Genomic DNA, 14,933 nt, shown 5'->3' with positions numbered 1-14,933 from the left:
TGTGGCTCTTTTTATGTAAACGGTTTAAAAATAATTTCAATTAGGTCGTGGTGTAAACTGGGTTTTTAGTCAGAAATAGACACTTGATGCTTAAAACATCAAAAGATAATAGAAACATTCCCACTAAATAATTTTCATTTTCTTAACAAAAAACCTCATAAACAAAATACTCATCGACAAAACTACTAGAGCGACCATCTTAGTTGATTTTGGAATTTGGAGACTCTGGTTTCGGGGGCTCGAAGGTGGGTGTGGGGTGGTGGGGGCGTTGAGTTAGAATGAATGGAAAAGTCCACAAGATTGATTTGAATTAAAGATACAGTATTTTCATTTCTATTGTATTTGATGTTTTTACCTGATATGTCAAATTTCTATTGAAGGTTTAAAAAAAGGTTTTACACCATATCCGGATAAAAGACACTCTCAAACTGCTCTTAAAACATGTCTTGTATGGTGCGACTGGACACCAATAGATTTCCAGTTAAAATGATCAAATGTCCAATCTAACAAATTGTAACAAATTGAAATAAGAGGTGAATCATAAAAATAATGTTTGGACTTGGACATTTACTCTCATACCATAAATCGTCATTAATCTTAAAAGTTTAAGCTAATAAAAAATAGTTAATCTAATTATTTAATTGAATAACATGCTTGATCAACTAACTTTAACACTCACGTCGGTAAAATTTGCAATCTTTAGTGATAGTGAAAGGCAAAAAAAAGGCAAAGGGGAATATAAAAAGCTACGATATTGGAAGGTTCAAATTACTTTCTATGTGTCCCCATTAACCACCGGCTTGTTGTGCTCCCAAAATGGGTGGGTTTGTTGAGCAACCTTTGAATAGGAACCCTTGTGTGCAGACAGAAAAAGAGATGAGCCTCCCACATTTTGTGGACCCAGGAACAAATGGAGGGTCTTGAGATAGAGATGGTTAAAAGTCCAATTTGTTAAACATCATGGCTCATATTCTGAATAAAGAAGTACAAAGGCCCTTTATATTGAAAATTTCAATATACTAGGTTAGGGTTTTAAGTTTTAAGTTTTAACCTCAAATAACTTTGCCCATCAGTATGCTTCTGTCACTGACCATGTTAATGAAGAGTAATGATTAAAGATTAATCTGCAAGTTTAAATGTTGAGTAACCTCAACCACCGCTTAATTTGAACATTTTGGTTTGGTTTGTTTTGTGCTTAAAAGAGGAGAAAAATATGAATGGGCGTCAAGAAAATATGACATGGCACGACCGAGTCAAACACACACCTCCCCCTCCCCGGAAGATGTAGAGCCAGCCAGCACCAAGGACATCAACCGACTCGATAAGGCGCATTCCCAATGCACCCACAAACTATTCGCCAGGAGTTCCCAAACCCCCTTTAGTGCGCGCCATGTTGATGTTGTTCACCTTTCAACTAGCCGGCAAATGAAGCCCGTTGGCCAATCACCCCAACCCAAAAAAAGTGCCGGCCACGCGCCGTTTGTCGTTAACGCAGAAGTGAAAGCAACATCCTGTAGACGAGACGAGTGTTCCAAGAGGGATTCCAAAAAAATATAAAAAGAACCGCTATAAATAAAGCGAGAGACAAGGAAAAGAAAAGACTACTCGGGGAAACTTCACTCTTAAGCAAAATCTCACTTCTTTTTCTCTCACCCTCACTGTGACCGAAGTTAAACAACTGATTAGTTTAATACCCAAAAAGTTATTATTGTTAACTCATAAAATTAAGTACCTAGTACAGAAGCAACTGAGAAATCCAGCTGCCAGACCTCGGGGAAAAACACAAGTCTTTTCTTACTTCTACTGTTTACAGCTTCTTCCAAAGAATTTAGAACAGTCAAACAGCGCTTAATTTTCAATCATGTAATTAATTAGTAGCAACATATATTAGACTAATCACTTGCAACGAAAATGTCATCTTGGACCATGCACCACACGTTGCTCGAGATACAGAATCAAAATCCTTTTACAATTCCAATGGTCAAAAAAAGCAAGAAACAATAATAATGGCAGCCAACTCAACACCATTGAAGCATACAAGGGAGGAGGAGAAATGGGCAAAAAAATATAAATCCGATATTATTATTACTTCCTGGCTATGTCGGGTGGACAGGGTGGAATCGAAATCCAGGGACACAACATGCTAAAAGTAACAAACTAGTTCACATAATAGAGAAGGGTCGTGGATTCACAAAACAAAAGCCCAACCCTTCTTCTTCCCCTATGATTTTCCCCAATCTTATTTTCCCAAAATACATAAAACAAATAAAAAAAAGTTCATTTTTTTCTTCTCCATCCACCACTTCCTCCTTCCCTGAGCCCAAACCAAAAAGAACAAAAGCTGTAGCATCATTCACTTTCCCTAATGTAGACATTTATTATCATCTACGCCTAACCCAAAAAACCTTTTTTCCTTCTTGCTGTTCTTCATCGTCACCGTCTTTTTCTTACTTTGTTTCTTTATAAGACTAACCCTATAGGCTATAGCAAAACTAAAATCTTCCAATTTCTTTCGTTTCCTAAAAACAACCAACAAAAACAACGAAACTACTGAAGGACCCAAGATCCAAATTAGGGGTCAATAGGTCCACTCCTGGGGTAGCCGGATCTCATGGTTGATTTCAGGCTGAGGCCGTAGGTTGCGCTTCTGATGTGGAAAGGCATTATTACTCCTAAGCCTCAAAGCAGCATCTACAATCAATTACGCCAGCAACAAAATAAATGATAAATAGCGAGTAAAAACCAATTAATAGTATTAAATGAGCTGAAAAGATTGAAATGGGAGCCACTAGAAATATACCACCGTCCGGAGTGAGCGTCCCACTTAACCGCGGCTGAAGCTGAGGCTGAGCGCCCATCATCTCCTCCAAGTTCAAGTTCAGTGCCTGCACCACTCTCGCTGGGACTAAAACAGTTGAACACGCTGTAAAAAATTGGGGAAAAACAATCAGCATATCGATATTGAAGCGAAACAACTTCCAGAAAGGATTAACAGCAACTCCAAACATGACCAGATCTGACGAAATACAGAGCAAACAATAAAATAAAACAACAAATTCGACACCCACCCAACACCCAAAACTTCTAAATACTAAACATGTCAAATTCCATACAAATAATTAAAACTTCGAGCCAAAGAAATACAGAAATTAAATGAAACTTCCCAAAACAAAACCAATCAAGAGTCCGTGAAATACTGCGAAAGAAGCTAGTCAGAGAGCCGACCTGGCTTCCGGCGGGTTTCAGATGGGCCGTCGACTCGGCGAGGCAAGAAGACACCAGTGCCTGCGCATTCCCTTTTGCCACCTGGAGTACCAAGAAATACAGCTCTCATGCCAGACCCATTTTGCTGTTGTTGTTGCTGTTGTTGTGGCTGTGGCTGTGGTTGTGGCTGAGCCTGTTGCAGAGGGGGCCATGCAGAAGGGGACAAACCCAGAGGGCGACTGTTTCTGGTTCCGACGTACTCGCTGTTCCTCCCTCGGTTCTGGACCATTTGCTGGGTTGTCTGGCGCTGTTGGTATCGTCCAGTCCCCTTCGCCTGTGCTCCCCAAGCCGCCGAGCCCTGTTGCCTCATCATCTGCTGCTGTCTCAGCTGCTGAAACTGCTACAATAAAAACACAGAAACAGTCCAATAAATAATCAACAAAGATTAAAAAGCTTCGAGGGTCTGATTAAAGCACAGTGCACGAGAGGTTACTTGAGTGGCTTGCATTTGCAACTGCTGGTGAGAGAGTGACTGGTGCGGAACAAATCCAACATCAGAGTTGGGGTTGTTTTTCACAGGGAGAACAACTGGAGAGGGCTTTCTCAGAGGACCCAAGAGACCTCTGCCATGGTTGAATCCGTACACATCTTCGCTCATCCTCATCCGAGCTACTTCCCCCGCAGCAGCGTAAAGCAGATCCCAGGTCGCCGGTGGGGAAGAGGCCTGGGAAGGCCCGTTTGGGCTTCCATGGCTCGAGCCCTGTCTGCATCCGCATCCGTTCCCCACCGCGCACAGAGTCGATTGCGGCGAACCGGACACAACCCAAGCCTGCAAAACGAGCAACAACAAAAACCCAAATCATAAATCACCACAATAGGAGTCGATTAGCGTAAAAAGTACGAAAAACCTCTTAATATCTCATGCCTTGGCTTTCTCAGAAGCAAAAACAGGGTCGATGTTCCTGGAATCGTCAAGGAGAGTTGAGCGGGCTATTTGGCGTGTCAATCCAGCGAGGTAGTCCTCCTCGTCGCTCTCCGTCTCGCTGGAACCGACCACTGACTCAACCGGAGAACCGAGATCAGAGGAAGACCCAAAAGACCCAAACCGGTAAGGGAAGTCGTAAGGGAACAAAGCCCTCATGGCCTCGGTGTCCGAGCCGACTCCATTTCCTTCATTCTTGCCGCTACCATTCTTTTCGACGGCTAAGTCGTCGTCAGTGAGAAACTCAGGCGGGAGCCAAAACTCGGCGTCGTCCAAACTCACAGCCATCCTCAAGACTCAAAGGAAGAGAGAAGCAGCTAATACGGAAACCAAACACAGAGAGTATCTGATATTTGAGGGTCTTGATGAGCTGAGAGATGGGCGGGATTGCTGCTTGGTTAAGATTTAATAATCACAAACCCAGTTGGGGTTTGCTGGATGTGCAACCTCGGGGCCCCAGCCAAATCAAAAAGCAGCGAGAGAGAGAAAGAGAAGGAGAGTGATTGAAGGAAACTGGGGCTTACGAGGGCCTCAAGCCCCCTTTTAATACAGTCAAGAGTAGAGTGATTTGGCTCTTTGGTTAATTGCTTTCTTTCTTTATTAACGAGAGAGAGAGAAAAATCTGTGCTTTTTAGGGAGGAGCCTGGGAAAGTGGCGTATCATACGCGATGAATAGGGAAGTGGATCACGCGCCGACTCCACAGGATGGGAAAGTTGCCGCCAGGTAAGATATATTAGACGGAACGCGGTGGGGCCATCTGACAACAGGAGGGCACTTGGCCTGCATGTGACTCTCCAAGCCACGCCTTTGAGAAATTTTTGCCTTTTTTGGGGGACGTTAGTGAGTTGTGAGTGGGACTAGTTTTTTTTTCTCTCACAATCACAAACAACCCTCTTTCTGCACGACGTGGGCGGCACTGACGACTGACCACTCCCCATTCCCCACTCCCCACTCACCCCTCGTTTGCTTAGCGGTTGAGGCAGAGAGCGTTGCGGAGTAGAAGACATTTGTCCTTCCTCGCAGGCCACATGGCACTCCAGGGCCTCATCCTTGTCCTACAAGTCATCCTATCCGGTTTCCATTGATATTCCACCACCACCTCTCTTCACTCTTTTGCCCTCGCTGTCCTGCACATTGCAAACAGTTTTTTTATTAGGCACCAAAAAATATTCTCTGTTTTTGTTCTTTTGGATAAATACAGTTGTTCTTGGTGTCATTACAAGCTGATCTAGATCCCGATTCCGGAAGGAGCAAACATTTTGTGAGGCATCAAGGTGGACAATGCGATTGGCAGGGATTGTCTGTCCAACAATCAAAAATTCTCCCTATCTTTTTAATTAGTCTACATGTGAAATGACATAGGAGATAATTATCAATAATAGTAAGATTCCTTAGCCCATAGGGTAAGACTATAAGAGGAAGGGGTGGGGGAGAAAAACATTTGAATGGGGGGGCAAAGGAGGAGCATAATCTTGACAATTTTTGTGCATAAGATTACCAAAAGTACAAATAAGACTAATAACTGAAAAACCGAATCAATGTCTTATCTATAATAAGATTTTGGTAATTAGTCTTTATTAATTATATTTTCAATCAACCTTGGTATTAGCCTTTATTAAAAATAATAATAATAATAATAATGCTATAAACTATATTTTCATTCCACAATAGTAATTAACATGAAAATCATAACCAACCATTGGATTATTTTTTATTAAAAAATAAAATCAAAGATTGGTTAAGACTACCAGCTTAGCATTACAAGATAATTATGAGATAAAAACATAGTATATAATATTAGTCTAAAAAATATTTGACTGGCATGTCATCATGGTATGGTAATTTTGGAATAAAAAAGTAGTTTGTAGCATTAGTCTATTACAAAATTGTATAATTTAACATTATTTTTCTTTTCTTTTCCCAACATTTCATTCGTTTTAGTGCAATATTTATGGCATTATAACATGATAAGTTCATCAAGAGAATCAGTGTATCGTATATGCAAGGAAGGCTATGAATGTAATGCATAAAGGTGAATCATTGTTTGCATTCTCAATACTTTACTGGAAAAACCCCCCATCATTCAGCACAAATCTGCTTTGAATCTTGAAAAAATTGCTAGTTACAATTAAAACTACTTATAAAAAACAAAAAATTACAATAAAAGTTCTTTAAATAATAACTCATAAAATTAAATTTCGGTTAATAAAATTTTAATGTAAAACTTAAGACACACGAATTCTTTTAAAAATATGGTCTGTAAAGTAATGGTCAAAGAAGTATGAATATATCAGGAACCGAAATGCATATGGGATCTTTGTCAAGTATGAACAAATATTATAATATAATACCCAAAACTTTATTTAATAAATGAGAGGGAATCTAAATCTGGGTGACGTGGTGACATGCGGTGTGATACTTGGGCAGCTCAACTGTCTCTCATTGCTCTGGTCAAACCCACTCAAAAGCCATAGCTGCATCCGTTTGTTTTGACGGCCGTCGTCTACTGTGCACCTCTTTACGGCGTGTCGTTATCCACTTGCCAAACTGCCGTCGTTGGTCGGCGCTGTCCTCTCTCCCTGTCGTGGACCCAAGTCACCCAACACCCCCTCCATAATCAAGAACTCCATTTGTAAGGCTCATGCAAGTCACATTCTCGTAATCAAAAAATCACTTAACACTAATCTCTCAAATTTTAATTATGTAATTTAATATTTAAAACAATATTCTCGATTATATAACAAAAAAAAAAAAAGACATTAGAAATCGTAAATTAAATTGATTCGATTAAAAAGTGTCTGACAAAAACAGTGAAAAAGAAATGGAGGACGTGGTAGGGACGTGCTTACCTGCGGAAAGGTATAGCACAATGACACGTCCCAATGAAAAAAGAAGCAGATTGCTGAAATCGAAATAGTTTTCCGTACTCGCAGATCTGGCCGTCCATAATAGTTTTATTGGCCGTAAGATCGTTTCGTGTTCACACTCGCTTTTCCACAACGTGATGCATTCAGGAGTCGGACGGGATCGGCATGCTGAGCACGATTTTGTCCCTCGAAGCAGAAAAATGAGAAAAAGCGAAAAAAGAGAAAGAAAAAAGAAGAAAGAAGAAAAAAAAAAAAAAAAAGCGGCTTCTCTGTTTCCTTGTGTAAATTAATGTAAAAGAACAAATTGCTTCTGGTTTTCGTGCAATTCCAAAGCTTTGGCCGCCGAAAGAGAGAATCGAATTAAAACGTAATCTTCACATTCGTTGACTATCTGCACAACGTGAGTCTAATCACTGAAAACTCAGTGACTTTGCCACTTAATTAACCTACGAAAACATGTCAAATTTTATAACGTAAATCTGTAAAAAAAAAAAAATTAAAAAAAGAAAAGAAAAGAAAACTATAATAGAAACTGTAATATATTATTATTTGTTTCCGAGGTACTTATTCAAGAAAAAGCACAGCATATGATTATAATATGACACTATTTTATGTGTAAAAGTATGAGTGGGAAGTTAGACCAAGCAGCCACCTCGGATTAAATTAGGGTATGTTGGTTAGATTTGTCACGTTTGGGTGGGAATTAAGGAGGACATAAACAGCATAAGTAGCTAAAAGGAGGCGTGCGCCCTTCTTTTTGTCCATAATTTGTGGGTAACAACTACTAACATGTCTATCTGCTGTCGATGCGTTAAAGGAGGAAAAAAAAAATCCAATGGCATGCATTATCGGAGTTGATAATTATGGGAAAAGCATGGTTTGATAATTGATCATTCTTCGAATTATTAATTTAATGTTGATCTTGACATGTTACGTGTCAACACAAAATAACTTGTTTTGGTTAATTTTATTTATTTTTTTAATGAGTTTATTTGGTTAACTTAAGAGAGTGGTGTTGTGACCTCATTCACAATTGGACTTTCTTTGTTTGTTTGTTTCTATTTTAATAAGTAACCGTGATTGAACGTTGCATCAACAACCCTTATATAGAAATATAGATTGCAATGATCAATCAGTTTCTTCTTATTAGAAAAAACAAAATAAAAATTTCAGTTTCTTCTTACAATTTTTCTCAATAAAAAAAAAAAAAAAAGTATTTGTTAATATGTTTTGACATTATTTTTTGTTTTTTACTTGAAAAATTGTTATAATATGACATGAATATTGAAACCCTTTTTTTTTGTGTTTTGAAGAAGATAAATTTCCTACAAACAATAATTAAGTTTGTATGAAATTTTTATCATTTTAAGAATGTTTTGTGTTTTAGTTTTTTGTTAATAATTTTTTCAGAGAGTATATTAATTCAGGATTAATAAGAAGAGATGGAATAGTAGGAGTAAAATAAGTAAACTGTATCTATTAAGTTATATTTCTTCATCATTTGTAGCAAGTTATATGTGGATCCAGATTCCCTCCAATTAAGGAGAAATTATAGATTCTTCAATTGTTAATCGTGGCCTTTCGTTTTAAATTCAATGGTCTATAAAATCATTTAAACCTTCGAAAAATAAAAGCTAGCATTTAATGTCGAGGTGATACAAAAGTAGCTAGTATTTTATATACCATTGAATTTAAAATGAAGGGCCACGATTAACAATTAGAGAATCTTTAATTTATCTCCAATTAGAGGGGATCTCAATTCGTTATACGGGTGGTTATATATCACAATTTATGAGGTAAATTAACAATTACTTCATTTTTATAATTTGTAAAATAATTATAAAAAATTGATAAACTATATTTTTCACTTAATTATTTTACAACTTATAAATTAACTACTATATCAATTTCTAAATATTTTTATTAAACAAAAAAACTATAACATTTCCAAAACCACTCTTTCTAACGTAGCTAACAGGAGTTTAAAAAAAAAAAAATTGAACCCTATGATCCAAGTTTTCGATGCGAAAGGAATTGATTTGTTTCACCACCAAATTGATCCACCGTTGACTTACCTTTCTTGATTACGTGGAAAGCCTCTTTAGTGAACATCTTGTACGACACTTGCAAAGGTGTTCTCTAGGGTACAAATTTAATAATCTACCCTCTCATATCCCCATTAATATTAGGTTTAAATTAAGACAAGTGTCAAAAATACTCCGCCATATTACTATTAAGAGAAATGCTATAATGCAATAAAATGATTATTTTTGGCTCATAAAGTGTTAGGTGGCAAGAGATCATAGGTCACATCTATAATTGTTGTGGCCCCACCTATTGATAAGCCTATGACCTCTTAACACCTAGGACTTTTATGGGCTAAAAATGGTTTTTTTTATTGCACTATAGCATATCTCTACTATTAATATTAGGATATTAAATTAAGAGATTTTAAAATTTAGAAGGTCTTCTCAAAACATATGATAATTTAGAAGTGTAAAGTAAAATTTTTCCTAAATTATATATATGACATCGTATAAAAAAATGGGCATTGTATTTCTATGTAACTCTATAATTAATAAAATGGGCTGCTTTCTTGTCGTGTGTAGAAGGAGTTCACTCATCATCTCTCTTTGTAGGATCGAGTCTTTGATCATCTTGTTTTTTAATTGGTGTTCAGTATAGAAAATTAAAGCCTTTTATAGCATTTGAAATCGTATTCCGCGAGACACGTTTTAAGAATCGTCCACGAAATAAGCCAAGTAGAATAAAAGTTCCCATCCAGCATCTACGTTGAGGCCTCGTTTGAACTCCCAATTACGGGTGATACGTTGGATAGACTCTATCTTAAAGATCTGGTAAATCCCCAACTACAAGCTCTCAGTTATAGAGTGACTCGAAAGTACTGCTTCTGATGATAGCTATGCTGTAATTGAAGAATCTCGGAAGTACTAATACACCTCAACACTCTTGATATATTTCACTCTAATTAGACAAGGAAAAGATTCATGTAATTTCCCTTTTAAGGAGGAAAAAAGAAAAGTTCCAATTCAACTCATTTAAGTAGGTTGAAAAAAAAAAAAATCATGCCATTTTTACAAAGTACATTTCTACAATAACTTTAACATGAAAGAATAAGAAGGACCAACGAAAATTTTAGTTTACATGAAATTAAAAGTTGACATATATATATAAAAAAGAAAAATAAACACGATTGGGGAGAAAATATCTCTAAGTGGGCTCCATTTTAATTTACGCTTATTTACAAACATATCTTCACCCATTTCACTTAATGACACGTATAGATATCATTGTTTATACTTTTAAATAAGAAGAAGGGTATCTTTTTCCTCTCCCTGAAGTCTCTCTCTCTCATGCATCCTCTCTTCCCCGAGGATCTCTTTTGCTCTCATGCGCATCTCTCTCTCTCTCTCTCTCTCTTGTATCTCTCTTGCAGTCTTGCTCTTATATTTCATTATTTAAAAGGATCTCTCTCTCTCTCTCTCTCTCTCTCTCGTATATCTACGGTAATGAGTCATTTCTCGCATACCTCACAAAACACATATTGGTTTATAGATAAAAATATTAACTTAAGTATTTGAGAGCTTTCGACCTCAATCGAAGACCTTCTAACTTTATTTTTATTTTGCAAGAACCTCATTATTATAGATAAAGTTATTCATAGTTTAGTCATCAAGGAAATCATTGAATAACAAACACAATAAATGGCACCAACAAACACCAATAACCAACACACATCTATCATTCCATAATCGCAAAGATAACAAAAAAAGGTATGGATCGACGATCCCAATTTCGGTAATTCAGAAAGTAAATATAAATGGATTATCTGCTGGGGAAAAGTAAATTTCATATAAACAATTTCACTGCATAAAATTCTTTACATTTTTCTTTGGGCAAAGTGGTAACCTTAAAAAGGAAACGTCTGCTTATCCACATTGGTAGGTCAAAAAGCTGCAATAAACTTGGTGGAACCAGCGGACAAGGTGAAGCAATGAGAGATGATGAGTGAACTCCTCTGATCAACTACTGATGACACAAGATCCCACCATTGAGATCCCATTTACGCTTTCAACGGCGCGTGATTGACATTTATCGTGTTTAATTAATTATTTATTGAAAATTGAATTAAAAAAAAAAAAAAAAAAAAAAAAAAAAAAAAAAAGCCCCCAAATTATCTTTCATTATTGGTCAGATCTTATTGACGTGACAGAAGGATAATTTTGAGAGACATATTATGTTGAGATTTTTATAATTGAAGCCGTGAGTGGTGGCAAAGTCGGTGGCTGAGTGGAGTCCAGATGGGCGCCGGCTCATTGGGAGGGCCACGGGAGAGAGAATGTGTGTGTGTTGTGTTACTCTCATTATTTGGGTCTTTTGAGTGTCCGTTAAGCTTGCTGCCTTTTTACCATTTTATTCTTTCCTCACTGCTTTTTCTCTGTTTTTTTTTTAAAAAAAAAAAATTTATTTTCCTTTTCCATCTTCTCTTTCTAGCTTTTCCAACCTTGCTGTGTAAAAGTAGGGAACCCCTCTTTACCTTACCTCGGATAAAAATGAGAGCTATTTTATAATCATTGTGTTTATTTTTGTGTTTCATATGTATTTTACATTGGTTCATGTGTTCTCTTTAAATACAAAAACAAAAAACAAAACAAAAATGTTTGTTGAGATTAATACTATATTGAATTCAATACAAAAAATAAAAAATAAAAATAATTACATTTTCTCCCATTAACTACAACGCATTATTACTTTGCCAACAACTTTATTGTCCGACTCTATCAAACAACTACAATTTTGTGCTCAAAACCCCCATTTCATTAGTCAAATGCGTTAACTCAGATGGTTAACCCGTCATGTGTGCCCTACATGCCATCTTGAAATTTTATATCCCACATTTTTCCTCATCAACTACAATACATTGTCACTTTGCCTCCATAAACTGACAACCTTACTGTGGACAAAAGTGAGATAGAAAATTTCAAGATGGCATGTGAGGCACACGTAACAGGTTGACCGTCAAAGTTAACGCCTTTGACTAATGAAAGGGGGGTTTTGTACACAAAATGGTAATTTGATAGAGTCGGGTAGTATGGTTGTCAGTTCATAAGAGCAAAGTGACAATGCATTATAATTGATAGGAAAAAGGTAATTACCAAAAAAAAAAAAAGTCTTAGTGCACATGTTCTATATCACATTTTTCCTTACTCTCCTGCCTTTTTCTGCATTTTTTTTCCGGTGCCATGGGTCTTCTGTTGCTCTACATCGTTTCAAGTTAGTGTCTTACACCAATGAAACCTTGGAAGACAATATGTCTAGACGAGACAATTCCCATTTAAGGGCTCAAACCCTTAATAGGTGTCCCCTTTAATAAATAAATGATTAAATAAATTTCTTCTTACAAAAATTTTGGAGTAAGTTGTCGTTTAACATAGTATCGGAATTAGCAGTCATGAATTCAAACTTTGACCTATTAAATAAAGCTTAAACTCATACTTTTGTGACAAGTGGTGATTTAATAATGTTAACTACTTCACGTAACATCACATACACCTTTAAATATAAATACATAACAAAACATATAATATCTACCGTGAAATAACTCATGAGTATTCCAAAATGAAACAGAAGGATCCTATTCCCTGTTCGTTGGCTTCAAATTTCCCACTTTATTGGCTGGAGTAGAGACATCTTTTGTTCCTAGAATTCTTTTAATGTAGGACCCGAGAAAAAAGATATTTAAAGTGATTTGGTTGAATCGCCATAATGATATACGCGGATCTTATCTTCAAATGTTCTTACATGCAACCTTTTTGATTTCCCAAATTCTCTTGTGTGAACTGTGATGGGTGTTCATGCAAGGCAGGTTACACATATACAACGCATCAAATAAAAGCTGAGGAATAAATAAATTATTCTAATTGTTTTATTGTATAGATCCATGTTATTTGATATTTTATCAAATTACTATCTAAAGTTTTAAACGAATCAAATTAACATCTCCTCAACATTTACTCGGTTATATGGCTTTAACTACGAGTAATGACAACTATGCTCATACCCATGTTATATCCGACTATAGCTCGAAATGTGTACATATATTATAGTCAGTACCCCCAACTATGCTCGAGAGAGGTAATTGGAGGTGATTGAACCATCACCTTTGGGGTAGTTCGACCCTAGTAACTTTTAATAGTGATTCGACCCACTTTCTTTGATTTATACAGGTGGTTTGACCACCTCCAAAAATTATTGAGGTTAGTTTGACTACCATTTTTAGAGACTACCTGGTAAGAGTAATCGAACTATCCTCAAAATTCAACGAGGGTGGTTGATATATTCTCAAAGGGTTAATTGAAGGTAGTTGAATCGTTTCACAACCCCCAAAGGCTATTAGAAGCAGCTAAACCATGCTCCTCTATAGGTTTTTTTTTTTTGGTTTTGTTTTTTCCTTGATGTGTCATTTTTAAATGATATTTTTAATTAGATATGACCTTTCTCTCAACCTACATGCATGTCAATCATTTCTTGTAGTTAAAAAAAAAATTCCAAGAGAGGGGGAGTGATTTTATGTATTTTAAATCTTAGAAAGCAACAACAATGACAATGATCACGATATTTTTCCTCTGATTTTATCTTGGATAATATCGTCTATACATATGGGGATACTATTTAAGTTTCTATTATTGGATTGACATTGATATGACTCAACTTTTGAATTAAAACAATGTTTTCAACTCTTTACATGTGATTTTCAAAGAGTTGTTTATTTTGTACGTAACAAAAATTTCTAATCAATTAAGAAATTGAGTTTAATTCAAGAATTGATAATAGTTGACATATGATTCTAGCGGCCTATGCTCATCAAAGGAATGTCTTAAAAGTGGATCCAAGGAAGATTTTGTGGGTGGTGAATGCAATCAAAAGGAAATCATCACAATAAACGCTAATTGGGCGGCCAAAAGAAGGATGCGGATGAGTCAAACCTAGTAGGCATTTTTAACGTATATATAATGTTTACATTAATAAATAAATAAAAGAGAATAAAGATGAAGCATTTCTCATTCTATTCTCTTCTTTTTCCTCTCAATTTGCAGAATCCATCCACGTATTGAAGGCTAAGAACATACACAATTATTGTTATGGTACGTAGAAAGAGTCGCACATGGGAATCAATTCATCCAATTATTATCATCTAAGTGAACAGAGCTAAACCTTTTTGTTTTTTGCAGGCCTCTAGCCCCTACTCATCTTTATTGATTAGGGAATTCAGGGGGCCACGGCCACCGTCCGATCTCTGTAAGAGCTGGCACGTAAGAATCGATCTCAGCTCTCTATTTTATTCCAATTAATCGTATGAGCAGATTAATCTATATAATTATGATAAATTTATGCGAAGCAAATGATCAATTCCATCTCGATGAGGTAATAAAGTAATGGATACAGTAGAAAGATGAGAAATGAGGCAGTGGGGGTGGGGCAGTCTTTCTATCATTAAAGCGTGGTTAACAAGTTATGGCTTAAAGGTCCCAGTGTGTGGCTACGTGAATTAGTCACCATACTCATTAATACACGATCATGCACTTTTAAAAAACATCATTAGTTAATTTTGGATGAGTTTGGTATTATTTATTTTGTTGTAAAATATTTTTTAAAAATGGTTTTCAGATGATTTGGTATTTTTCGATTTTTGATTTGACTAAAAAACTTTCTTTAGTGTAAAAAAAATGGCTTATATTTTTAAATTTCATTGAATATTTTTTGATTTTGAGTTTTTTATTCTCAAAACTGCTAGAGCTACAACAGAGATTGTTTGAAGCCATCGACCGTTTTTCGTTGTCACTCATTTTTTGTACGA

At 36.2% G+C, this 14,933-nt stretch overlaps 1 protein-coding gene across 2 annotated transcripts; it reads right to left on the bottom strand.

The window, feature by feature from the left end:
* Nucleotides 1-2,054: 2,054 nt before the first annotated feature.
* Nucleotides 2,055-4,751, bottom strand: LOC132161811 (TIP41-like protein). 2 transcript variants are annotated; one of them, XM_059572007.2, is made up of 5 exons: nucleotides 4,130-4,751; nucleotides 3,698-4,033; nucleotides 3,226-3,604; nucleotides 2,801-2,923; nucleotides 2,055-2,691 (listed from the first exon to the last, which is right to left on the bottom strand). In XM_059572007.2, the coding sequence occupies exons 1-5, from the start codon at nucleotides 4,472-4,474 to the stop codon at nucleotides 2,579-2,581; spliced, it is 1,296 nt and encodes a 431-aa protein (XP_059427990.1). In that variant the 5' UTR covers nucleotides 4,475-4,751; the 3' UTR covers nucleotides 2,055-2,578. The 2 variants fall into 2 exon arrangements, with proteins under 2 accessions (XP_059427990.1, XP_059427991.1); XM_059572008.2 differs by having other exon boundaries at nucleotides 3,226-3,601.
* Nucleotides 4,752-14,933: the final 10,182 nt, after the last annotated feature.

Source organism: Corylus avellana, chromosome 10 (assembly GCF_965113065.1).
Source record: "Corylus avellana chromosome 10, dhCorAvel1.hap1.2, whole genome shotgun sequence".
Taxonomy (NCBI): Eukaryota; Viridiplantae; Streptophyta; class Magnoliopsida; order Fagales; family Betulaceae; genus Corylus; species Corylus avellana.
Note: the sequence above shows the minus strand (reverse complement) of the source record. Positions and strands in the feature narration are given on the sequence as shown.

What these genes read in the sequence shown, in the direction of transcription:
- LOC132161811 (XM_059572007.2), bottom strand. Translation starts at nt 4,474, where the DNA reads ATGGCTGTGAGTTTGGACGACGCCGAGTTTTGGCTCCCGCCTGAGTTT. An exon ending in TTGCTTCTGAGAAAGCCAAG is followed by an intron (nt 4,034 to 4,129) that starts GCATGAGATATT and finishes CTCGTTTTGCAG; the next exon opens with GCTTGGGTTGTGTCCGGTTC. An exon ending in GACGCTCACTCCGGACGGTG is followed by an intron (nt 2,692 to 2,800) that starts GTATATTTCTAG and finishes AATTGATTGTAG; the next exon opens with ATGCTGCTTTGAGGCTTAGG.